General features: G+C 53.6%; 3 protein-coding genes across 5 annotated transcripts; 1 reads left to right on the forward strand and 2 right to left on the reverse strand.

The window, feature by feature from the left end:
* Nucleotides 1–368: 368 nt before the first annotated feature.
* On the reverse strand, nucleotides 369–9,378 carry SLC23A3 (solute carrier family 23 member 3). The gene is made up of 13 exons (XM_047770256.1): nucleotides 9,351–9,378; nucleotides 9,013–9,173; nucleotides 8,719–8,876; nucleotides 8,506–8,603; nucleotides 8,214–8,287; nucleotides 7,780–7,961; nucleotides 7,337–7,463; nucleotides 7,080–7,194; nucleotides 4,791–5,044; nucleotides 3,914–4,019; nucleotides 3,448–3,615; nucleotides 928–1,023; nucleotides 369–833 (listed from the first exon to the last, which is right to left on the reverse strand). Exons 1-13 carry the CDS (start codon nucleotides 9,376–9,378, stop codon nucleotides 541–543), a joined length of 1,860 nt encoding a protein of 619 aa, XP_047626212.1. The 3' UTR covers nucleotides 369–540.
* A 2,955-nt stretch (nucleotides 9,379–12,333) lies between these two features.
* On the reverse strand, nucleotides 12,334–18,091 carry CNPPD1 (cyclin Pas1/PHO80 domain containing 1). Of its 3 annotated transcripts, none has more exons than XM_047773536.1 (10): nucleotides 17,989–18,091; nucleotides 16,930–17,214; nucleotides 16,590–16,677; nucleotides 16,031–16,139; nucleotides 15,399–15,480; nucleotides 15,122–15,242; nucleotides 14,906–15,034; nucleotides 14,260–14,321; nucleotides 13,767–13,884; nucleotides 12,604–13,543 (listed from the first exon to the last, which is right to left on the reverse strand). In XM_047773536.1, exons 3-10 carry the CDS (start codon nucleotides 16,656–16,658, stop codon nucleotides 12,998–13,000), a joined length of 1,236 nt encoding a protein of 411 aa, XP_047629492.1. In that variant the 5' UTR covers nucleotides 16,659–16,677; nucleotides 16,930–17,214; nucleotides 17,989–18,091; the 3' UTR covers nucleotides 12,604–12,997. The 3 variants fall into 3 exon arrangements, with proteins under 3 accessions (XP_047629491.1, XP_047629492.1, XP_047629493.1); XM_047773537.1 differs by having other exon boundaries at nucleotides 16,925–17,214; XM_047773535.1 differs by lacking the exons at nucleotides 16,930–17,214; nucleotides 17,989–18,091 and having other exon boundaries at nucleotides 12,334–13,543; nucleotides 16,590–16,904.
* A 98-nt stretch (nucleotides 18,092–18,189) lies between these two features.
* On the forward strand, nucleotides 18,190–23,524 carry RETREG2 (reticulophagy regulator family member 2). Its single transcript, XM_047773534.1, is given in 10 exon segments — nucleotides 18,190–18,494; nucleotides 18,780–18,886; nucleotides 19,839–19,869; nucleotides 20,199–20,334; nucleotides 20,723–20,807; nucleotides 21,110–21,253; nucleotides 21,413–21,507; nucleotides 21,677–21,812; nucleotides 22,068–22,597; nucleotides 22,600–23,524. Coding segments are annotated over 10 exon segments (1,626 nt in total). The 5' UTR covers nucleotides 18,190–18,219; the 3' UTR covers nucleotides 22,687–23,524.
* The last annotated feature ends 1,004 nt before the right edge of the window (nucleotides 23,525–24,528 follow it).

Here is a 24,528-nt window from a genome sequence, read left to right on the forward strand (position 1 = left end):
CTCTTGCCAAGGCCAGTCTCAGTGGTGTTTTTATCCTAAAGCCTTTGCCAGTATAGAAGAATTCATTGCTTCTTCCTCGTTGTTCCCTTAGTATTGTTTTCATCTTTATTGCAGACTGCCTTCTGTTTTGGATTTTAGTTCATAATTACATGTCCTTTTACACCGGAAGTGCTCTGAAGGCGCAGAGACTCTGTCTTATCTACATCTGTATTTTTTAGGGCCTTGCATGTGGGAGCACTCAATAAATATCAGTTAAGTGAATGCTGGGGTCGAGTAGATAGTTCATAGGCAAAATATCACCCATTCATTCATGGCCTACTGCTCTGGGAGAGTTAGGCCTAATTAAGAGAAGGAAAGGCAAATACACGTATTGGGAAATGAGACCTTTAGATAGGACCATGTGTCTCTCTCTCTCTCTCTCTCTCTCTCTCACTCATACACACACACTTTCTCTCCCCAGGAGAAAGTAGAGCCTAGGAGCTGACTCTCCAGCAAGTTTTAGGGCTAAACTAACAAGGGTAGAAGTAGGAGTCCTGGTAATTACTGGGACCTAAGTTCTTCTCTGCTAGATCCAGGGCGCTGCTCCCCGAAGCCAGGCAGCAAGTCGGCTGTCTCTCCTGGCTCAGAGGATCCTCCTTCCTCATTCCCAGAATCTTTGGGCAGCGGGCAGAGGCAACGGAGGGGCTGGGGAAGGCAGGGACACAGGTTTTGGATGGAGAAAGGAAGCTCGTACTCTTGAGCAGACTTCTCCCTGGACTTTTGAGGCATCTGTGCCTCTTGGTCGGTGAAAGGAGATGGCAGCCCTTGATTAAGGCCTCGCTCAAGCTGTGTGCCTGCAAAAGAGAGGGTGGTCAGACCACTACCCAACCCAGGGAGTGATGACTTCCTGGCTACTCCCCAGTCTGTTGGGGCCTGGCCTCAACTTACCGGGAATGGTGTTCTCTAGGAGGAAGCCCAAGAGTCCCGCCAGGAAGATGGGTGCTGTGAGCAGTGAGCGCAGTAACACATCCAAAGGGCTCCAGCCTACAGGGGTTTGGGGCCAGGCAGGAGGGGAACTCTGATCCTATGCAAAACCAAGGAGGCTTATACTTCCAACCTCAGCCTAAGTCTTGGACTAAGAACAGATGTTTTGAATTGTTCCATACCGCCCCACTTTGTCTCTCTGCTCTCATTTTCCAAACACAGACCCTTCCCACAGGATCCCTACTCAACACCCTATCTTCTGAGCATCCACATGCCCTCCAGATATGCTTTGATACTTCCAGGCTCCCTGTTTCTGAAAAGTTTGGTATTAAAATCCCAACCGTGGAGTTCCAGTCATGGCTCAGCAGTTAACGAACCCAACTAGCCTCTATGAGGACGCAGGCTGGATCCCTGCCTCACTCAGTGGGTTAAGGATCCGGCATTGCCGTGAGCTGTGGTGTAGGATCTGATGTTGCTGTGGCTATGATCTAGACTGGCAGCTACAGCTCTGATTGGACCCCTAGCCTGGGAACCTCCATATGCCACTGGAGCAGCCCTCAAAAGACAAAAATTTAAAAAATAGGAGTTCCTGTCGTGGCGCAGTGGAAACAAATCCCATTAGGAACCATGAGGTTGCGGGTTCGATCCCTGGCCTTCCTCAGTAGGTTAAGAATCCGGCGTTGCCGTGAGCTGTGGTGTAGGTCACAGACGAGGCTCAGATCTGGCATTGCTGTGGCTCTGGCATAGGCTGGCACTTGTAGCTCCAATTGGACCCCTAGCCTGGGAACCTCCATCTGCTGCGTGTGCGGCCCTGAAAAGACAAAAGACAAAACAACAACAACAACAGCAACAAAAATCAAAAATTAAAAAAATACAAAAACAAAAACAAAAGAAAAGGGAGTCCCCGTCGTGGCACAGTGGTTAACGAATCAGACTAGGAACCATGAGGTTGCGGGTTCGGTCCCTGCCCTTGCTCAGTGGGTTAACGATCTGGCGTTGCCGTGAGCTGTGGTGTGGGTTGCAGACGCGGCTCGGATCCCGCACTGCTGTGGCTCTGGCGTAGGCTGGCAGCTACAGCTCCGATTGCACCCCTAGCCTGGGAACCTCCATATGCCGCGGTAGCGGCCCAAGAAATAGCAAAAAGACAAAAATAAATAAAAAATAAATAAAAAATAAAATCCCAACCTTGTTTCCCACTTCTTACCTCCTATAGTCTAGCCTGTATTGCTTAGTCTCAGTACTACTGATAGTTTGGACTAGATAATTTTCTTTTCTTTTTTTTTTTTTTAGCGTTACGTTTTATTTATTTATTTAATTTATTTATTTGTCTTTTTGCTATTTTTTGGGCCGCTCCCGTGGCATATGGAGGTTCTCAGGCTAGGGGTCGAATCGGAGCCACAGCAACGCTGGATCCGAGCCGCGTCTGCAACCTACACCACAGCTCACCACTGAGCAAGGGCAGGGACCGAACCCACAACCTCATGGTTCCTAGTCAGATTTGTTAACCACTGCGCCACGACGGGAACTCCTGGACTAGATAATTTTCTGTTTGATGGGAGCTGTCCTGCACATTGTAGGATGTTTAGCAGCATCCTTCTACCTACTAAATGCCAGTAACAACCACCTTTCCCGTTTATAGAGGCCAAAAATGTCTCCAGATGTTGTCAAATGTTCTCTGTGGGGCAAAACCATCGTTGGTTAAGAACCACTGCTATTTGCTAAGCTGAGATAACAAAGTTATTTGCTGCTCCCAGGACATACCCCCATGACTTCCTACTTTTGTGTCTTCCTTTATGATAGCTCCTCCACCAGGAACGATCTTCTCACCAAATATGGTTTTGTTTTTTGTTGTTGTTGTTGTTTTGTCTTTTTAGGGCCGCACTCACAGCATGTGGATGTTCCCAGGCTAGGGGTCTAATTGGAGCTGCAGCTGCCAGCCTATGCCACAGCCACAGCAATGCCAGGTCTGAGCCGTGTCGATGACTTACACCACAGCTCACAGCAATGCTGGATCCTTAACCCACTGAGTGAGGTCAGAGATCGAACCCCCAAACTCATGGTTCCTAGTCGGATTCATTTCCGATGCACCACGACAGGAACTCCCACCAAGTGTGTTTAAATCTGCTGTCCTTCAAGGCCAGCTGAGTGTTACTTTCTCCATCAAAGCTACCCGGATCATCTCCAACAGAAACCATCTTGCTCACTGCTGAGCACCACAGCCCTTTATCTGAATCTTTCCAGGTTATGCTTTTACCCATCTCATCCCTCTTACTAGACTGTAACATGTGCTGGCACCTCTGTATCCCAAGAGGCTGGCATGGTGTTCAATAAATATTTGCTAAACACATGGATGGACTATTTACACCAAAGCCCAGAGAAGGGTAGGAGCGGGGGAGTGGGGAGCCTGGGGTCCAGAGGACCTGGAGCCTTGAGCCCTTGCTTTCCCACTGCTATAACTCCTCATTCCCTCCCCGCTCCTCCCACCTGTGCTCAGCAGGACTGGAGCCTCCCGAAACCATCTCGGCAGCAGCAGGGCCATGAAGATGGAGAAGCCGACAATGAAGACATTCCGTCCAGAGTCAATGTCAGCCATGTGGAAGCTGGAGAATCCAGTAGACAAAACCACAGCCTGGGTCACCCCCAGCACCCCACCTGTCTCGTAAGGAAAGAATCGAAGAGGTCAGGAGAGAGCTAGCAAGTCAGAGAGTAGGTATTGCAAGGCAGGGTAGGTTGTGCTGGGCAGAGACACCAAAAGCCTCCTTTCTGATTCTGCCAGGAGCCCAGAAGCCCTGTCAAGAGGCCAAGATGTCACTGAGAAAATGAGGGCAGTGGACACATACTCATATCCATATATTAGGGAGACTGTTTGGACAGAAAGGGAGTCAACCACAAGCAACCAGTTGGGCCATGCTGGGGGGTACTGGTTCAGCACCAGTCCTGCTGTACTCACCAAGCACAGGCAGTGGGATGGTGCTGAGGAGCTGGGCCAGCCTTGGGGAGAACCCAAGCCCCACACAGAGCAGCCCCACCAAATGGGCCACTCGCCGAGATCCAGCCTAAAAAACACAGCCGCCTCCTCAGCAGTTCAAGGTTTTCGCCGGGCCAACCCCTTCTCGTTGATTTGGATCCCAATTCAAATGTCACCCTCCAAAGGAGCATCCCTGAGCACGATACCTAAATCGGCCTCCCTTACTCAACCACTATCCCACCCCCTGTTTTGTATCTCTCTCTTTTTTTTTTTTTTTCCCCTTTTAGGGCTGCACCCATGGCATATGGAGGTTCCCAGGCTAGGGGTCGAAACAGAGCTACAGCTGCCAGCCTACACCACAGCCACAGCAACGCCAGATCCAAGCTGCATCTGTGATCTACACCATAGCTCATGGCAACACCAGATCCTTAACCCACTGAGTGAGGCCAGGGATCAAACTTGCAACCTCATGGTTCCTCGTCGGATTCATTTCCGCTGCCCCACAACGGGAACTCCCTCCCTGTTTTGTGTTCTTAATGGGACTTACCACTCTTGGAAATGATCTTATTTACTTTTGTTCTTAAGTTGTCCACCTCTCTCTCCCAAAGTCCCCAAGAGAGCAGGGACTTCACCTGACTTATTTCTCTCTAGAACCTCAGCCCTGGTGCAGTGCCTGAGCCATAGAAGGGGCTGAGGACTGACTTGGTATCTTCCTCACACCCCTAGCCCCTTACCACTTCTAGGCACCTCTCTAACTGAGATCATTGCCGCCAGGTGCCTGGCAGAGTGATGGGCACAGCTTTCAAGCAGTCCCCTTCCTGTACCTCCAGCTCCCCTACCCACACTCCTGTCCACATACCTGGAAAAGACTCATTGTGCCCACGTTGGGGAAGCTGGATGCAGTGCCCATGGGGCTCCCCAACAGCCCAGCCAGCACGCTGCCCAGACCCTCCAGGCTCAGCCCTCGGCTACAGGCATGCGGAGGTGGAGAAGGCAAATGCAGCAGCCGGCCACACAGGGCGTAGCAGCCCAGAGAGCTGATGGAGGCTGCCAAGGCCATGGAGATGCCCGCAGCCAGAGCCCTGGGTGTCAGCAAGGGCCAGTCCCACTCAGCTGGAGAAGGAGAAAGAGCTGGGGAGGAAGAGACTCAAGTCTGGAGCATCCTTCTGCCTCCCACAGCCTATGACATAACAATCTTACAGGCCTCATTGTCTTTGAAGATAATTTCTTGGGGCAATACCATCGAACTCAAGGTAAAGATCCAACTCTTTACGGCTGTTTACACCATCCTTTTTGGTCTAACCCTTACCGCTCTCTCTAACCTCATCTCCCACCATGCTCTGCCTTACTTCCTTTTTTTTTTTTTTGCCATTTCTTGGGCCGCTGCCACAGCATATGGAGGTTCCCAGGCTAGGGGTCTAATCCGAGCTGTAGCCATCAGCCTACACCAGAGCCACGGCAACTCGGGATCTTAGCTGCATCTGTGACCTACACCACAGCTCACAGCAACGCTGGATCCTTAACCCACTGAGCAAGGCCAGGGATCGAACCCGAAACTTCATTGTTCCTAGTTAACCACTGAGCCACAATGGGAACTCCAACTGCCTTAATTCCTTAACTAGAGATACCCAGGCCTTGTTTCAGGCTCTTGTACTTGCTGTGCTACTGGCCACCACAGGACTTTTGCATAGGCTATTTTTCCACCTAGAATGCTCTTCGCTCTTGCCTCTACCCAGTAAGCTCCTACTCATCTCTTATATCTCAGTGATCACTTCCTTGAGATTGCCTTTTCTGGAGTTCCCTGGTGGCACAGTGGGTTGGGGATCTGGCATTGCCACTGCAGTAGCTCAGGTCACTGCTGTGATGCAGGTTCGATCCTTGGTCAGGGAACTTCCAAGTGCCACAGGTGCAGCCAAAAAAAAAGTCTTTCCTGATCTCTCTGATAGTCAGATTCCTCTTATAAACCCATTATAAACTCTCATCAGGAGTTCCCGTCATGGCGCAGTGGTTAACGAATCCGACTAGGAACCATGAGGTTGCGGGTTTAGTCCCTTCCCTTAACGATCTGGCGTTGCCAGCTCCAATTGGACACCTAGCCTGGGAACCTCCATATGCCGCGGGCCCAAGAAATGGCAAAAAGACAAAAAAATTTAAAAATAAATAAATAAATAAATAAATTTGGGTTAAATAAATAAACTCTCATCACACAAGGTACCTTCTCTTTGATATATTTACCACATGCAGCTTTATATTTACTTGAAGGACTATTTCATTAGTATTTGTATTCCCAACAGATTATAAGCTTCATGACTGCAGGTACTGCGTCTATTGCGTTTATGCCCCTATCACGTGGCTGGCACATAATACGCACTCAACAGAACATTCTTTGTTTGGTTGTTTTTGTTTGTTTGTTTGTTTGTTGTCTTTTTGTCTTTCCTAGGGCTGCACCCTCGGCATATGGAGATTCCCAGGCTAGGGGTCAAATCAGAGCTGTAGCCGCTGGCCTATGCCACAGCCACATGGGATCCAAGCTGCATCTGTGACCTACACCACAGCTCACGGCAGCGCCGATCCTTAACCCACTGACCAAGGCCAGGGGTCAAACCCGCATCCTCATGGATGCTAATCAGGTTCGTTAACGACTGACCCACGATGGAAACTCCATTAGAGTTGTCTTTTAACGCTAAATAAAACATCTGTGGTGAGGTCCTGGCATTGCCCCTTGGACCGGCAATTTCTATCCTCTGTATATATTTGTGTGTGTGTGTGTGTGTGTGTGTGTGTGTGTGTGTGTGTGTGTGACTGCACCTTCAGCATATGGAAGTTCCCAGGCTAGGGGTCCAATCAGAGCTGCAGCTGCCAGCCTTCGCCACAGCCACAGCAGTGCCAGATCCAAGCCTTGTCTATAACCTACGCCACAGCTCACCAGACCCTTAACCCACCAAGTGAGGCCAGGAATCAAACTGCATCCTCACGGAGACTATGTTGGGTTCTTTACCAGCTGAGCCACAAGGATAGGAATGCCCTGTTCTCTGTATGTTTCGAGAACACACAGGACTTAACCCTGAAATGAAATTCATTAAATCTTGAGTTCAAAAAAAGACACCTTTATCTGAGTAAGAGGACGGAGGACTTGGAGGAAACCTACCTGGGTGAGGCAGCCAAAACCACGGTGCCTCGGTGGGGGCAGACAGCTCCAGGGGGGTGATGCTGAGCCCCAGAAGGGCAGAGATGGTCCACACACAGGCCACTGGGATCAGCACCTGAGGGGCAAGACCGAGAGGGGAAAGAACTCTGCCCCCAGAAGCTTGGAGGGAGAGACAGAAACCTAAAGATAGGGGGCAGACCGAGGATCCTATGCCAGCCCTTCTAACCTCAACGGCCCCTGCCCAGACCCCTACATACCGAGAGGACCCTGAAGGCAGCGATGGGAGGAGTGTGGGTTGAAGAGGTCGCAGCTGGCCTCCAGGGGCGTGGGGGTAACGGGCAGGAGCCCAGGTGCTGGGAACAGACCACCACGAGCAGGATAAGCCTAGGAGAGGGGCAGAGCTTTAGGAGCAAGGGGAAGCAGGCATCCCCAAGGGGGCAGTGGAGGTGGGAGTGGCAGAAGACCATAAAAGGGGGGCCCAGAGGAGCAAGCCCCCCTATGGAGAGGAAAGGAGGGACCCTTGAGGGCCAGTGGGAGACGGTGAAAGTCAAGGTGACCCAGCAAGAGTCCTGGCTTCCAAATCCACCAAGGGGTTCCCTGCCGAGGCAGCTGCTGAATCTGGTAGAGCCAGCAGCGCTGCCCTCCCCCTGCTCCCACACACCACACAGGTCACTATGCCTGCTTCTCAGAACTTACGTACAGCCATGCCAGGCCCCAGTGAGTGGAACAGAACAGGGCCACCTCCTTGTGGGCAGAGAGCCCTGCCACAACCAGGCTGGGGGCCAGCACCAGGGGCCCACAGTGGGAGAACAAGTGGCCAGGACCCCCCAGCAGCCCCAGCGTGCCCTGCAGCAGCCCGGACACCACCACAGCCCCAGATACCTGGTGGAGTGGAGAAGAAGACAAGGAGAAAACATCCTGCTGCTCAATCATTTCCTGGGCCAGGGACCAAATCCCAGTCTGAGTTGTGACCTAGCCACAGCTACAGCCATGCCAGGTCCTTAACCCACTGTGCCACAGAGGGAACTCCTCAGCCTGGACTGCTTAACTTATTCCAGGAGGGGTTCCTCTCCCTAATCCTTCTCCCAGAGCATCTCCATCCCTGCAAAACCCTCTCCCTCCCCAGGCACTCACCTCTCTGAGAGAAGTATTCCAGAGCTCCGGGCCTTGGCAACCAGGCCCCCTGCACGGGCTCAGCATGAGAGAGGCTGGGAGACAGACGTTGGAGGCGTGGAGAGGAGAGAGGGTTACATGGGATGGAGACTCATTGCTATACGGTTCTGACTGGTGCTGGCCCAGCTCTACCACCCCCACAGCGCCTAACTCTCCCAGCCCTGCCCAGTCTCAATTCTGCACCCACTTACACCTGTGTGCTCAGATGAGCACCCCACCACACCCTCAACCTGTGCCCTTGCTCTGTGCTCACAGTTTCCAGGTGTTCGGTTGGGCAGAGGTAGCTTCTGGCTGGTCAGTACCAGAGCAGGGATAAGAAACTCTAAGGATGGAGCCTGGACAAGAGGCAGCCTGTAGGAACAGCAGCCCCAGCAGGTCTGGAAACATGTGGCAGCTCCCAAAAAACCCCCCATCCTCTCCTACCCGCTGGGACCCTATCCCCTTCGCTCCAGGGTGTCGCCCTCACCTGCTGCCCATCCAAGTTTGCAGGGTGGTAGACATGCCACAGGAAAAGAGGCTGGAGGCTAGGAGCTGGGCAGGGAGGTAAGAGAGGCCTTCCGGGGGGAGACTTCGAAGCAGGAGCAGGTGGGAGGCACAGAGCAGAGAAGCCAGGACCAAGACATGCTGCAGGGGGTGGAATGGGGAGGCACAGTCTTCAGAACTAGGCAGGAATATCTGCTTCCAGAAGGTTCTTATGCCACACTTACTCCCTCCAACACCCCCTTAAGCCAGCACCAACTCCTGCACCTCCGCTTCCTACCTGCAGAGCCAGAAGACAGCTGAGGCCCCAAGGAGGAGGCCCACACAGAGCCACCCAAGAGTGGGAGGAGGGCTTTTGGACAGCAGGTGGCCGCCGCGGAGGAGCTGGGGGAGCCTGGGAGCCCACGGAGAGGAGTGGTGTGGCGTGGGGGGGGTGTTTGGCTCATGCCGCCCTGCCTTTCGTCTTGTTGGCTGCCCTGGGCCAGAGTTAAGTGGGGAGAGTAAGAGGTCAGAGTTGGATGAAGTTAGCCACCTGGAGCGGGGGGAGGGGGCGGGGGGGGGTCGTCAGCCAAGCGGAGAGAAGGGATGAAGGGCTTGGGGGAGGACATGGCCCTTCACCTTTGCCCAGCTCTTGTGCAAATTCCATCACCCATTAACTGAGGAGCCAAGTGATGGACCCCTCCCCCCAAGAATCTCCAGCTAGATCCCCTGTTCCACGATAGGAGTGGTGGGAAGGAAGCCTCTAAAATAGCCTGGGGAGGGAGTCCCATTGTGGCTTAGTGGGTTAAGAACTAGGCTAGTATCCAAGACGATGTGGGTTTGATCCCTGGCCTTCCTCAGGAGGTTAAGGATCCAATGTTGCAGCAAGTTACAATGTAGGTCTTGGATGAGGTGAGGCTTGGATCCCAAGTTGCTGTGGATATGGCGTAAGCCCGATTTGACCCCTAGACTGGGAACTTCCATATTGCCGAGACCAGCTCAGCAGGATGGGGCTGAAGAACCGGTGCTATGGAACTTAAGGAAAAAAAAAGTTAACATAAAACAAGACACAGAGACATTTATCTTAAGGAAAGGTGGGGACAGGGGGACTCAAGGTCTCAGGGACCAAGAGCCCTGCCTCAAGAAACCACACTGCTTTTATTGTGCTCTTGAGGATTACGTCAAGTGAAAAGGGGGTTGTAGGTGCAGGATATGGGTTTTTTCTATTATTATTATTTTAAAAGTCACTTAGCTGGTAAAGGGTTAAACTTTTTACTCTAAACTATAGGCATTTAAGAATCATTAGCATTTGAGTTAGCTGTCTATGCATAGCATTTCAGAGAATCCTCACTGTGCTTCTGCAAAGGGCATGCCTATTTGTGGCAACCCTGTGTGCCTAGGTTTGCACCTTGGTTCTCTTTCCTAATGCATATTCTGTTAACGACCACTCATAAACCACTTGGTCATGAGGTTCCTCTTTCTCTTAGTCTTTAGAGGACATATCATGCTTGTGCAAATGGCGTGCCAATCTGCACAGGTCCAGCGCGCCTAGACCATTGTATTATGTCCTCAATCAGCTGACCCCGCGAATAACCCATGCCTTTAGGTCTTTGTTCTTAAGCTTAAGTCATTTACCATCACTGTGATGGTTTCTCAAGCAGGAAGACGGGACAAAGTAAGGAAGGACAAGATGGAGTTTTCAGCAAAGAGGCTAAGAAAATATTATAAAAACATGTCTCGCAACACCATATGCCATGGCTGTAACCCTAAAAAGACCAAAAAAAAAAGGTGTTTTTTTTTTTTCTTTTTGTCGTTTTGTCTTTTAGGGCCGCACCTGAGGCACATGGAGGTTCCCAGGCTAGGGGTTGAAACGGAGCTGTAGCCTCCAACCTATGCCACAGCCACAGCAACGCCAGATCCTTAACCCACTGAGTGAGGCCAGGGGTTGGACCCACAACCTCATGGTTCCTAGTCAGATTCATTTCTACTGCCCCACCATGGGAACACCCCCACCACAAAAAAAATTTTTTAATAGCCTGGGGAGGAGTTCCCATCTTGGCTGAGTGGAAACAAATCTGACTAGTATCCACGAGGACGTAGGTTCAATCCCTGGCCTTGCTCAGTGGGTTAAGGATTTGGCGTTGCCATGAGCTGGGGTTTAGGTTGCAGATGCTGCTCAGATCCTGCGTTGCTGTGGCTATGGTGTAGGCTGGCAGCTATAGCTCCCATTCAACCCCTAGCCTGGGAACTTCCAAGTGCTGCCAGTGCGGCCTTAAAAAGACAAAAAGATTTTTAAAAATAATAATAATAAGTAGCCTGGGGAGATTTCAGCCTGTGTTCCCTCTTTATCACTGCCATTTGGAACCATCACAGTTATACCCAAGTTCTCAACCGTTTTAGGGTCAAGCCCCTGGACTACCTCAAAAGGAAACATCCCTATATCTTATATAACGACAGCGACCACAGCTCCAGAGGGTCATCACTGTACTATACAGGAGAAATAAAAGGTAGATGAAGGAGAAATAACAGGTATTTCAAAGTGTGAAAGCATGGGTCCAGCTAAACCAGAAGACATGAAGTAGCCCAGTGCCCACCCCTGTACGTGGAATGACCATGAATGTGACAGCTACAATGCCAAGGGATGTCGGTGCTTTCCTGATGACACACGTAACCACAGGCAATGCTGCCATCGGTGATCTGATGTTCCAAAATAGAGAACAAATTCTTGGTAAAGTGATGAGCAAAGCACAGTTTAATTTACCCAAAGATACAGTCCTGGCAAACTGTGTCTTTCCCCAAATGTGCAAAAAACCATTCTGTTGACATGTAAAACATCGGATGGTTCTGGGCTTAGATAAATATAAACAGGTTTTCATGTACATGCTGACCAGCTGGCCATTCAAAAGCTGTCTTGGGAAAGCTTCATAATAGGAGGGCAGGGGTTCCTGAGCTTTTCAGGATGTGTAGCACCTTGTGCAGGCCAACTAAATGCCAGTTAAGTTTGATCCTTCAAATTTTGGTGTCAAACTATGTCCCATAAATTTCCAAAATGCCCCCAAAGGGGCAGTACCATCCCTGCTGTGTATCCCCATAAGTGATCCTAACTGCCCTCAGACCAGCTGGCTGCTCAGGTTTCCTTCTTCCGGTGATCACCCGGCCTTGGTCTTCTCTTTCACAACGTCGACTAGGCCCACGTGTCAGACCAGAAAGGAAGTCAGGAGAGAGATAGGGTGTCCTTGGGCCTGTCTTCCAGGAGCTTGTGGGGCTCTGCTGGATACTTGGCTTGGCCTCTCTCCACGAGACGTGCTCCAGGATCCCCAAAGATGGTGCTCACTCCGAACGTGTGACAGTCAGGGCTACCCCCGGGGCATAGCACCATCACCACCTGTGCCACACCACACTTGAGTGGAGCAGCGCTAAGGACTCCAGGGTGCCAGGAGCAGGGACAAGGGCGGGGAGTTTGAAGTAGGAGCCTATAATCCTCAAACAACAGGGAAGGTCTGCAGTGGGGGCTCAGAGAGGAGGAACCGCAGGCTGGGGGTTTGGGGGAAGTAGGGAGGCTGAGAGGGCAGATGTGGGGAGGAGAGTTAAGGGGCTGCTGCAGAAGGAAGAGTCCAGGCCATGCAACCGAAACTGTTTATTGAAACCTTAGTTCTACAAAAGCGTGAAAAACCCAGATATAAAGCGGTGGCCAGAGAGGCCTGTGAAGAGGACACCCGGGAAAGGACAGGAAGAGAGGGAGGCCCAGGAGCAGGGGACTAGGAAGAGAAAGTTGGAAAATCAAGGTCAAGGTTAAAGGTCCCAGCAGCCCAGGGCTCCTCTAGACTCTGTCCAGGGGACGGGTGTCCAGAGACTTTCCCGCCCCACCCACCCTCCCTCACCAGCTTCCCCCAGTGGCCCTATCCGTCCCCACCTCTCCTGCCTCAGGGACATCACGCGGACCCCGCCGATGTTTCCTCCCTCCCCTCCCCCCGCCTAGGAAACTCAAAAGCAAAAGTCTAGAAGATCCCAGGGGAAATGGGGAGACAGGGGCTTCTCCCCTGTCCACCTGTGACACAGACTGGGTCACCAAGCTGAAGCTTTCCCCGGCGTCACCACAGCCCTGGGCAAGCAGCCAGCCCCGGAGGTCTAGGAGAGCAGGTGATCGTCAGTCCTTCTGCCCCACTACCCCCTTAAGCGCCATCGCCCAGGAGGACAGGGGACCGGCCAAGGACCCAGATTAAGTTTTGCTCCTCCAGGTTCTCAGGGACTCCCGCATCCTCCGAATGCATTCCTCAGGACCCTACCTAGCCTGGGAAAATGAAAGACTTGAGGCGGGCCAGCTCCATGACACTGAAAAGGGAACACTGCTGAGGCTGCGGGAGCAGAGAAGGCATCGGGCTCCAAGGCCAGGGTGGAGCCAGGCCGTGGGAGTGGGACCAGGGGCGGGGGCGCCCAGTAGGGATGGTACGGTTCAGGTGATGGCAGGTGCGACAGGTTGGGGAGTCCTTCCGGAGCTTCTGGCAAAGGGGGCAGTTACGGAGGAGACTTGTAGGGGCAGGAGAATCCGGGGGAGGCAATGGTGGCGGAGTCAATGAGGCCAGAAGACTCCCCCAGAGTGAACGCAGCCCTGTGTCGCCTTCCAGGCACCCAGAGACATTAGCAGGAGAAGGCAGGCACCGTGGCACAGGAGAAGGTATGCAGGGTTCCAGAAGGCACCTGGAGGCCAGCCCAAGGTCTGGGGGACCAGGCGGCGGGCTGCAGGACAGCCCTAAGGACTGGTGTATTACGGCCATCGAGGCCACGGCCAGGGCCACACTGCTCACATAAGCCATGGCCAACAGGCAGGACAGCTGAGGAGAGAGAATAAGGAAGGTCAGTGCCCCAATGACCCGCCCCAAACCTGCGTCCGTCTCTAACACCCCCGCCCCTTAGCGCTGGACACTTTCGTTCGAGTTAGAGATGTCACCGTCTACTCCCAAGTGCCATCTCCTGAGCCCTCTGTCCCTGCTTTACACTGTCCCACCCGACACACCAGCCAGCCCGAGCTCCCTCCCCTTCCTGACCTCTCCTCACCTTGGCCAGGCGCTGGCAGAGAGAGCCCAGGGCCAGCTGCCAGGCAGGCTGCTCCAGCAGCACACACAGGTCCGTATAGGTGTACCAGCCCCGCCGGCGCCCCTGTTGCTCGGCCACGCTGTGGGGGTGGGGTGGGGGGGAGACAGAAAGGGTCTGCAAGTCTCCTGCAGCACCCTCTCCCCTGGGGCCCCTCCAGGAAACACTGGGGACCTTGGAAAACAGATTCCTGGGGTATCTGTTGATCCAGAAGCTAAGGGTGAGACCTGGATTTGTATTTTAAATAACCTTCTTCCGCCCCCTGCCCCCCCCCAAGGGGCCCACAAAGAGGACAGCAGACAGGCTTGGGAAGCACTACGATGGGTGACTCCCTTTCCTGTCTTCTCCCCCCACACGTACCCTAATCACACAGATCCTCGTCTCTGTCCAGCTCCTTTGACTTAGGCCTCAGTCCCCAAAATCCCTTGAGCCACTCTTCCCAACTCCTAGAACCTACCAGCTCTCCAGCCAGCTCAGCACCTCAAAGATCTCCCGAGGGTCAGTATAGAGACGCCAATCCTATAGGTAGGAAGAAAAGAGCACCAACCCAGGCTTGGATATGAGCCACTGTCAATTAATAACCAAAACCACAGCAGCACCTACAACCACTACTATGGGTAATGTTTACTTGGTACTTACCACCTGCCAGATCCTGTTCCAAAAGCTTTTATGTATTAACTTATTTAATTACTACACAGATCTGGTTTCACACTGCACCCTCCATTAAAAGCAAAGGGAAAAAAAAAATCATCCTGAGAATGGTCTGTGCCCATAGGGAACTCAGAATCTGGGGACAGAGAAAGTTGGAAGCAAATATTCAGAGCCCAGTACGCTCTGACTCAGAGCGTACCCTGTGGGGCCTGGGGGAATGGGGGGGGGTGAGGTATGTTCCACTTCTGGCCTCACCACGCCAGGAACCTCCAAAGGCTGGGCTGAGTCTCTAAGGGCTAGAAGGGAAGACACTCACAGGGAAAAAACATGAGGAGGACAGACAGAAAAAGAAATAAAGAGACAACAGAAGGCTGAAAGAGAAAAAAACAAAGGATGAAAAGAACATAAAGACAGGCCAGAAGAACAAAGCAAGAGAGAGAACAGCTACTCACCATGGCACTCAGAAAGCCCCTCTCCAGGGCATTGAGAGTGGGCACGGCCACACCCCCGGCAGCCCCCCATTCATCATTGAAAACCTCCTCCTCCTCCCCTTCATCATAGAGGTACTTGCTGGCCACCATCTGCAGAGGAGCCAGAGGGAGTGTGAGCAGAGCTTCCCGCCCGGGCTCCTGGCTCTCCAGGGAGATGACGGGAAGGGAGCCTCTCACCATGGAGATCAGGAACAAGTCGGAGGATGACACGTGCTGTAGGTAGTCTGGATTTCGATGCCGGAGCCGCTCGATGTACACCAGAGCTAGCATCATGGCACACGGGGAGATGCATGCCTCCCTGGGGAGCAGAAAGGATCAGTAATTAAACCCAAGAGCCTTTCAAGTCTTATAACTCTTAGGACGTTCATCCTTGTATCTTTACTACTTCTCTTCAGAGATAACCATTCTCCTCTCTCTAGGGCCCCAACACTCTTTGTCTCAGTGGCAGACTCACCGGGACACATGAGCTACGTATTTCTTTTGGAGCCGACGAATAGGACTGGGGGCTGCCTTCTGGAGCAGTTCCACAGCAATGTCTGCAGGGGGCAGAAGGAAAGCAGAGTGAGCCAACAGCTCCCCTACAGTAGTCCCACTGCCTTTGGCGGAAGACCCAAATCTTTATTACCTGAGGTCTTGGGGAACACAACCATAGGAACAAACTAGAAGTCAAATTCACCCACGAGGAGACAAAAAGCCCATTCTAAGTTTGAATTTCAGCTCCTTCCAACAGGAAGGATTAGCTCCCTGTCACCGGAAATTACCTAGATTTGTTCTTCATTTTAGTTTATTTGAAAAGATAAACCTGCTTTGTTTGTTTGGGAGATACAGGATGGGTATCGTTGGAAAATCAAAAGTTTCTGGTATACAGATCAAGAATGATACAGATGTGTAAGATAGCAATGTTTCTTACTCATTTAGGCTCAAGGGAAAAAAAGAGAAATACAAATCCTCTCCTTAGAGCAGTCCCAATGCGCCGGCTAGGAAGAGACAATGGGGCTCACAGCGTACCCCTAGAGTCACTTTCGCGATGGCTGACCACCCCATTGTCAGGCTGCTCACTTGCCCAGGGCCACAACACTGTCTAACCTGCCACAGGGCTGGAGAGCTCCTCCAGGCTACAGTCAGCTTCCCAGTCCCAGCCATAGTAGAGTCTCCTTCGGATCCGGGCACTCAGCTTCTGGTGTCCTGGGAGGAACTGGAACAGGGCAAGAGGGTGGCGGCGGGTGAAGGGCAGGGAAGGGTATGGTGGAGATCCTGGCTCGGGGCTTGAAGCTGGGTGCGGGACGGTAGGCCTGCCTCACAGCTAATGGGGCCTGGGCCCCACCCCGCCTCAAACTCTCTGGCTTGTTTGCCAAAGGCAGTCTGTCCGCAGGGGGTGGAATCCTACTCCGCTGAGGGCTCCCGAGGAAAAGTTCTCCCAGAAGGGCCCCAGCTGGTCACCTCCTACCCCATTCCTGCACCCCCACAGCTCTCCCTGGGGGCCCAAGCAACCAGGGCCTCCAGTAGGCACGGCTCGAGCGGCTGACGCCCGGTTCCCCGGCAGAGCCATCAGGCAAGCTCGCGGCCCGGCTAGGGCCCGGAGGGGAGCCGGGGGTTTGGGCTCCAAGCAAAGAGAGGCCGGGGAGGGGGCGGGACGAGCGCTCACTGTGAAGTCCTGGAAGCCGGCGAGGGAGAAGGTGCCTTCTTCGTCCAGCAGGAGTCCGGCCAGGTCCATCGCGCTGCCAGGCGCCGCCCTGAGAAGGTGGAAGGGAAGGGAACGAGATTAAAGGGGGCCGCGGAGCAGTCCCTGATCGCCTGTCCACCTGCCCGCCGGCCTCCCTCGCGCGGGCCGCCGCCCACGCCGGTGCAGCCCCCTCCCCTCGCGCCAGCGGCTGCAGGCGGAGCCCGACGGGCGGGAACGTCTTCCTGTTCCGCCCCGGGTGGGGCTCCAGGATCTGGGTTCCGAACCCGGGAGTGGAGCTCCAGGGCCGGGGCGCCCACCTCACCGAGTAGAGAGAAGGCCCGGTTGCGAGGCGCGTACGGTGCCTTTGCCACGCCGCGCGTCTGCTTCGCGTTTACAAGCCGCGGGGGTGTCGCTGGAGAGTCACCGCCCCGCACTTCCTGCCGCCCGCTGGGCCGAGCCGGGAAAGGAGCGAGGCTAGAACGCCTGGTGTCGAGAAGCCGGGGCAAGTCACAGGAGTTAAACTCCAGGGTGCCCTCGTCTGAGAAATCCGGGCAGTTCCGAGGGGACCATGGCGCGCTGAGGATGAACGCGCCCGGCTGACCTTTTCCTATCGGTAGAAATGTAAACATAAAGACGTGGGCCGGAGAGTTGGCCCCAACTTTTTAAAAGAGATATAACGTACATTTAAAACGCGTCAGAAAGAATGCACAAGTTTAACGGGTGAATTGTGTACAAGGTGGCAGGAGCACGTTTGGCTTTATATCCTCCTTTTAGTATAGCCTGTAATTTTAGACATAGTTAAGCACATATTTCGTAGGATTACTGCAGATTAAATGACTGCAATATAAAACGCTTGTTACATTGTAAACCACAGTAAATGGTGTCAACGTCCCCTCCCCCAAGAGTAAAGAGCTCCTAATAGGGTTTTATTTTTAAACTCTTCCCCCCAGACCCCAATCTCTTGAGCGAGGGATTAGAAGGAGTTCCGATGCGTGAAGGCGGGCTTGTTTACCGAAAGAGACGGGAAGAAAACAACTTTTCTGAGCAGGTGAAGCTGTGTTTTTGAGTCTATAGAGTCAAACGCTGGTGTTTGTTTATTCGCTGAGGGGAGGGAACGGGGAGGACAAGTACGACGAGGGTTGAGTAATGGGATGGCCGCCACCCTTCCAGAGCAGAAATAGCTCCTACGAAGGACTCTGAGCATCCGAAGCCCACTTGTTGCCCTTCCCGGCCGCATCACACTAGGAATACCGGGCCAGGACCAGGTTTCCTAGCTACCCTGCCTACATAGGGAAAAGAAAATTGGCTGGGGTGGGGAAACACGGGGATACAGTCCATCAATCAGGAAGCTGACAACGCCCGGCGCAGCCAAAACACGCACCTGCGTAGGAGAAGGGTCATCGGCAGCCGCCTGCACGCAGGCGCAGACCGCCCTAGCCCAGCAGTTAGGGCGCCTCACGTGACGGGTTCGTCGCTCCGCCGTCACGTGACGCCCATCCGCGGCCTCGGCGGCCCGCTCCGCGGCGTGCGCCCCCTTCCGCCTGACGCGCCCCCAGCGGCGGCCGCGCAGCCCTGGCTCCTCGCGGGCTCGGGCGGCGGCTGCGGCGGGGCTATGGCTAGTGGCGGTGGCGGTGGTAACACCGGCGCGGGTGGGAGCCCAGGGCTGGGCCTGAGCCTGGGCCTGGGCCTGAGCTTAGGAATGGGTGAGGCCACCGGCGAGGCGGAGGAGGAGGCAGCCACTGCCGAGGCGGTGGGACGCCTGGCCACGACGCTGTGGCTGCGGCTCCGCGGCTGGGAGGCGGTGCTGGCGGCAGCGCAGCGGCTGCTGGTGTGGGAGAAGCCGCTGCACAGCCTGGTCACGGCGGCCGCGCTCAACGGCCTCTTCTGGTAACGGCCTCGGAGGAGGAGGGGGGCGGGGCCGGGCTGCGCGGGGCGAGCGGGGGGCGGGGAGGGCCCGGAGTACCATTCCCTTCCTGGGGCAGACCCATCTCTCGGTTTTTAAAGGCTGTTGTCCGCCTGGGTTGCCCCATTCCCATTTCCCACTCGACTTTGGTTATCGAGCTAGGCCCAGAGGTTCCCATTCCCCCATCAGTGGGCGCTTGTTCGCCTTTTGCGATGGATGTCAGAGCCTTTCTCACCCGCTCACCGCTGAGATGCCTGTCTCTCCTTAAGGTTGCTGTCTTCTTCGTCCCTACGGCCCATCTTTCTACTCAGCATCTCACTTTTAGCCTATTTTCTGCTGGATCTTTGGCAGCCTCGCTTCCTCCCTGCCATCCAGGGTGAGTGTTACTTCATTTTTTCCCCAAGCCCCATTGAGCACTTGTTTTCTGCCTGACCCTCCTGGCCGTTTTGAATGTTGAGGGGATGTACAGCAGGCCACCTTCCTCCCAAGCACCACTTTTCCCCTGTCTGGTTGGAAAGTAGAATTTTCCCGTTTTCAAAACTAATGTTAGGAGAGTCTGTCCTGGCTCAGCGGAAGCGAATCTGACTAGCATCTGTGAGGACGCAGGCTGGATCTCTCGCCTTGCTCAGTGGGTTAAGGATCCGGTGTTGCGGTGAGCTGTGGTGTAGGTCACAGACTCGGCTCGGATTTGGCGTTTCTGTGGCTGTGGTGTAGGCCAGTGACTACAGCTCCCACTCAGCCCCTAGCCTTAGAACTTCCATATGCTGTGAATGTGGACCTAGAAAAACAAAAAGACAAAAAAAAAAAGCTAACGTTATGAGTGTCATAGTTGAGATTGCAGATTCTACAGCCAGATTGCCTGGGTTCCGTTGCCTTCTCTTATGTTTACCACCTTGTAAAAGTCACTTGATCTCTGTCTCTATTTGCCAGTTTTCTCAACTATAAAACAGGGACTCTAGAACTTCATAATGAGATGGAGAGTAAATGGGTTAATATATGTTACGTGCTCATGGTAGGGCTTCACATATGATAGGATTACAGGAACATTATAGTTCTTATTATGTTTTTCGTGTCATCCACATATTGACTTAAGAGTTGGAAGCTCTGTGTGCTAGGCTGTGTATGAGTTGTTTGGGGTGTAAACATGAATGAGATGTGGCACCTGTGAAAAAGGTAAAGTCTAAAGAAGGAGACAGACATAAACAACAGAATACTTCCTGGCAATGGCATTTGAAGAAAGAGCTCTGGGGTTGCAGAGGAAGGGCAGCTGTGTCTGCCTTGGGGAGAGCTCTGCCACTCGATAACTTGTCTTCCTCCTCTCTCTACAGCATCATCCCCAGAGGAGCCACACTCTGACAGGTGAGTGCAGGCTCCCCCTTGGAGACAAATGTCCAAACCCTCTCTTACTTGGTGCCCTGTATTACCACCACAGGGCAGGGCAACGCTGCCACTTTTGCAGGCACAGACCCCAGCATAGTGAATGCACTGGTAACAAGCTTGGTCCCAGGTTCTTGTGTAGGTGTTTGGGTGCTTGCCCCTTCTATCCTGGGGCAGAGGGTTGGGCAGCCTCTCTTTGGGAGGTGGGGTTGTCCCCTTAGACTGCAGAGCTCATTGGCATTCTCAGAGGGATCTGAGTGCCTAGGAAACTGGTGTCTGAGGCTTCCAGGGGTCATGTCATGTCTCCCCAGTGAGGGTGCGGGGTCAGGCGCCCGGCCGCACCTGCTGAGTGTGCCCGAGTTGTGCAGATACCTGGCTGAGAGCTGGCTCACCTTCCAGATTCACCTGCAGGAGTTGCTGCAGTACAAGAGGCAGAATCCAGCTCAGGTAATTTTCGCCATGTCACGCAGCGGTTGTCTACACTGTGGAGAAATAGAAATGGGGAGGAGTAACTCAAACCCTCTGGCTGGAGACTGAAGGATAAGGCCTGATGCCTTCCTAGGCAGCCTAGTACAGGAGGCAAAATAAGCTTCTGATGTTCTGACACTCTTTCTTGCCAGGGCAGAGCAATTTGAATCATAGGTGTTTGGCAGTGTTTTGTTGCAAACTTCCTGCATCGGTGGTCTTGGGCATTCTCTTGACTAAACCAGATCACCACATTCCTAGCGGGCACACCCCTTCTTCCACCAGCTGAGCAGTAATATCTCTCATTCAAATGAGCAGAGCACATAGCTCAGCCGACGGTTCTCCTCAGACCCTTTACTCTTCTCTGCAGTTCTGTGCTCGTGTCTGCTCTGGCTGCGCTGTGCTGGCTGTGCTGGGACACTATGTTCCAGGGATTATGATTTCCTACATTGTCTGTGAGTAGGGTCTGACCCCTGCCCTTTCCAAAGCCCTCTCTGACTTCTTTCCCTGCACTGACGCCAGGGGAGGATGGTGCGCTCTGCTCGGTTCCCCGTTTATGGAGCTCTCCAGGGGTGGCTGTCATGTTAGTAACAGCGGAAGAGTCACTGTAGGGAGGAGGGCAGTGGATACAGGAAGAGGGTTGGCATGGCCTCGAGAAAGGACTTCGTCTTCTTCAGCCTTTTCTGTTTGGGTATCAGTTGAATGAGGGCCCTTGGGAAATGGACATAGGGAGCTCTGAGTGGACTCTAACCCCCAGTGCTGAGTATCCTGCTGTGGCCTCTGGTGGTCTATCATGAGCTGATCCAGAGGATGTACACTCGCCTGGAGCCCTTGCTCATGCAGCTGGACTACAGCATGAAGGCAGAAGCTGACGCCCTGCATCACAAACATGACAAGAGGAGTAAGGGGGCCTGGGATCTGGGAGAGGGGGGTGGGGCAGGACCTTGGCTGGTGGCTTGTGCCATGCCCTGGGATTGAGATATTCTCCAGACCCTTAGCTGTGTTTGTCCCCCACCACGGTCCCTGCTTGGTCACTGCCCTGCTGTGCTTGCTTCTCTAGAGCGCCAGGGGAAGAGCGCACCCCCGGGAGGCGATGAGCCACTGGCAGAGACAGAGAGTGAGAGCGAAGCAGAGCTGGCCGGCTTCTCCCCGGTGGTGAGGTCCAAGGGAGATGGGGTGTCAGGCAGAAGGCTGGAGGAGAATCACTCTGCTTTAGAGCAGCCACCTCTCAAGGGGGTGGGAGTTGGCAGCAGGGTGGGGATGCTCCTGGAAAATGGGCTCTCTCATGCCCTCTCCCGTCATTTTCATCCTGGTTCTCCTGCAGGTGGATGTAAAGAAAACAGCATTGGCTTTGGCCATTACAGACTCAGAGCTGTCAGACGAGGAGGCTTCCATACTGGAAAGTGGCGGCTTCTCAGTATCCCGGGCGACGACTCCACAGCTGACTGATGTGTCAGAGGGTATGGGGAGCCTTTTGTCCCTCCCAGTCTTTCTACTCCTTGTTCTGAGCTGCTGGCCGTGCTCTCTGGTGCTTGCTCCTACAACTCTTTTCTCTGGGGAGCTGACCTTCATTTCTGCCTCGGGCTCCTGAAAGATCTTAACCCCTGAGGCCCAGCCCAGCCTTGTATGTCCTTAGCTCCCATCCTCGAGCTGATTGACCTGTTGCAGCTACTCAGAGCAGCAGGTCCATTCCTGGCCCTTTGCTTCTTGCACAGATTTGGACCAGCAGAGCCTGCCAAGCGAGCCAGAGGAGGCCCTGAGTCGGGAGCTGGGGGAGGGAGAGGAGACAGACCTGGCCCCTACTGAGGACCTGCTGGGCCCCCCTCAAGCCCTCTCAAGGCAAAACCTGGACTTGGAGGAGGAACAGGTGGCATCCAAGGAAACCTTGCTTCGGCTCTCATCCCCCCTTCACTTTGTGAACACGCACTTCAATGGGGCAGGGTCTCCCACCGATGGAGTGATGCTCTCCCCTGAAGGACCAGTGGCAACACTGAGCCCGGAGGCAATGAGTGGTGACCTCACCACTCCATCCAGCGCCCTGTCACCCCTACTTTGCCTTGCTGAAAGTGACCCAGTCCCCTCCCCCCCGGTACTCCCTCCTCTTCCCCAAGACTCACCCCAGCCCCTGCCTGCCCCTGAGGAAGAAGAGGCACTCACCACTGAGGACTTCGAGTTGCTGGATCAGGGGGAGCTGGAGCAGCTGAATGCGGAGCTGGGGTTGGGGCCAGAGACATCGGCAGAGCCCCTGATGCGCCACCCCCTCCTCCCCTCGGGCCCGATACCCTGTCTCTGGTACAGTCAGACCAAGAGGCTCAGGCCGTGGCAGAGCCATGAGCCGTTGGGGAAGGAGTTGCAGGCACAGTAGGGCTTCCTGGCTAGGGCTGTCACTGTTTCCTCCTTTTCCTGCTACTCGGGAGGAGCAAGACGTGCGGAAGCTGGCCATCAGGCCGTAGCCAGTCTGCCCTCCGCCTGCCTGCCTGCCTGCCTGCTGTCCCGGGCCTGGTACAGTACCTGGGATTGATTTTAAGTTTGTAAATAATTTTACATTTGGGTTAGTGGATATGAACGGGGCTGGGGAGTCCTTCCCACTTGCCTCCCTGCCTCATCTCTGGTTTCATTCCACTATGTCCCAAGCCCTGGTGGTCTCTCCCTTTCTTTTTCCTCCTATCCTCAGGGACCTGTGCTGCTCTGTCCTCGTGTCCCACTCAGTTGTTAGTTCAGGCACTTTATCCTTTTTCACAAACCATGTCCCACGCTCCGCCTTGCTTTATTTCCCTGCTGTGTCCTGTCCTTAGCAGCTCAATCCCCACTCTGCCAGCACTTCCTTTCCTCTAGGGAGGCTCCTGTCCGGCAGATAGAGAGGAAACCTGGGATGACGGGTCAGGGCAGTAGTTAGGCACTTAGGTCACTATAGCCCCTGTAACCTCCCTTGCACCCTTGCCCTGGGTCATCCCCGCACAATATGAGAGCAGGGGTCCCACAGCACATGCGCCAGCGCTGTGTTAGCAGGAACTCTGTCCTCTCAGGTGAGGGGCTTTCTTATTACCCTAAGGAGGAATGAGGAGACCTGCTGCTTGGTCCAAGTGTGGTGGGACCCCCTACTAGGGTCAGGAAGTGGACAGTAACATCTGTGCAGGTGTGGACTGGAAGAATAAAGTGTTGATGGCTAGAACTGCTGCCGCCTGCCTGCCTCACTGAACTCTCCCTCCCTCTGTGTTCTGCCTGTACCTCCTTTCTCCCTGGTCTCACTCCTGGCTGTTTGTTTACCCTGGTGCAAAACAAGGCCAGAAGCAAGGATTACCCTGAAGGCCCTCGCCTGCCCTTGTAGCCTTGTTCTCTGACGGTGTGACATGCCTAGTGAGATTGAGCATGTGCAAATAAACTGCGGGAGGAAACCACTTTGGCTTCCCAATCAATAGAAAATTGGGACCCCGTAACAATTGTTTTCTAGGGTGTTGCCCACAACCTTAATACTTCCTAAGAAATCCGTACCCATCTCCGTACTAACAGTTAACTCCTTCACTTCAGTCCTCGTCTATCGTGGGGGAACCTAATAAGCAAGACCTATACCTGTATCCAACCTGATGCCAGGCCCAGGAATACTAAAGACATAGTGTGTGATGCTAATGGAATGCAGGATATGTGCTTGGCACTCTAGGTGCTTTATATTAAGTCATGTATTTTCTTCACAAGCCTGAGATAATGTTATTAATTCCATTTTACTAATAGGTTAACTTTACCGAGTCTTAGCCAGGATCCAAACCCAAGCAGTTTGGCTCCAGCGATGGCCCTAGTAGAGGAAGTCCCTGTCTGTTAACAGGACACGAATGGGAAGATGCTCGAGGACCTGGGAGCGACAGAGACCCAACCTACTATCTCGGCTTCAAAGAGAGTGGTTTCTCGGGGTTGCTGAAATGGGGCCTCTGCTGGTGCCGAATAGAAACGTGGAGACAGTTTTGGGTGGAAAAAAAGATAGTTTTATTGTTTTTCCAGAAAAAGGAGGCCACAGAAAGCTAATGCCTTGAAGACTGTGCCCCCCTTGCAAGAGATGAGGTGGTTTTATAGTTTGGGGGGTGGAAAATAGGACCACATACAAGGATCAGGGTAGAGGCGAGCTTGCATTGTATTTAGTGGCCCCAGGATTGGTTCTGGTGGTCTAACTTCTTTTCAGAATGA

Source organism: Phacochoerus africanus, chromosome 3 (assembly GCF_016906955.1).
Source record: "Phacochoerus africanus isolate WHEZ1 chromosome 3, ROS_Pafr_v1, whole genome shotgun sequence".
NCBI classification, from domain to species: Eukaryota; Metazoa; Chordata; class Mammalia; order Artiodactyla; family Suidae; genus Phacochoerus; species Phacochoerus africanus.

Bases quoted from the DNA above. Each gene is read 5' to 3' on its own strand.
- CNPPD1 (XM_047773535.1), bottom strand. From the start codon at position 16,658: ATGGACCTGGCCGGACTCCTGCTGGACGAAGAAGGCACCTTCTCCCTC. The intron at 15,035-15,121 runs GTGAGAGGCTCC...GCTCCTCTGCAG, and splicing joins ACTTGTTCCTGATCTCCATG to ATGGTGGCCAGCAAGTACCT. The intron at 14,322-14,905 runs GTGAGTAGCTGT...TCCTACCTATAG, and splicing joins GGGGCTTTCTGAGTGCCATG to GATTGGCGTCTCTATACTGA.
- SLC23A3 (XM_047770256.1), bottom strand. From the start codon at position 9,378: ATGGAATTTGCACAAGAGCTGGGCAAAG. The intron at 7,464-7,779 runs GTACGTAAGTTC...CCCCTCTCCTAG, and splicing joins CACTGGGGCCTGGCATGGCT to GCTTATCCTGCTCGTGGTGG. The intron at 834-927 runs GTAAGTTGAGGC...TCTCTTTTGCAG, and splicing joins CCTAGAGAACACCATTCCCG to GCACACAGCTTGAGCGAGGC.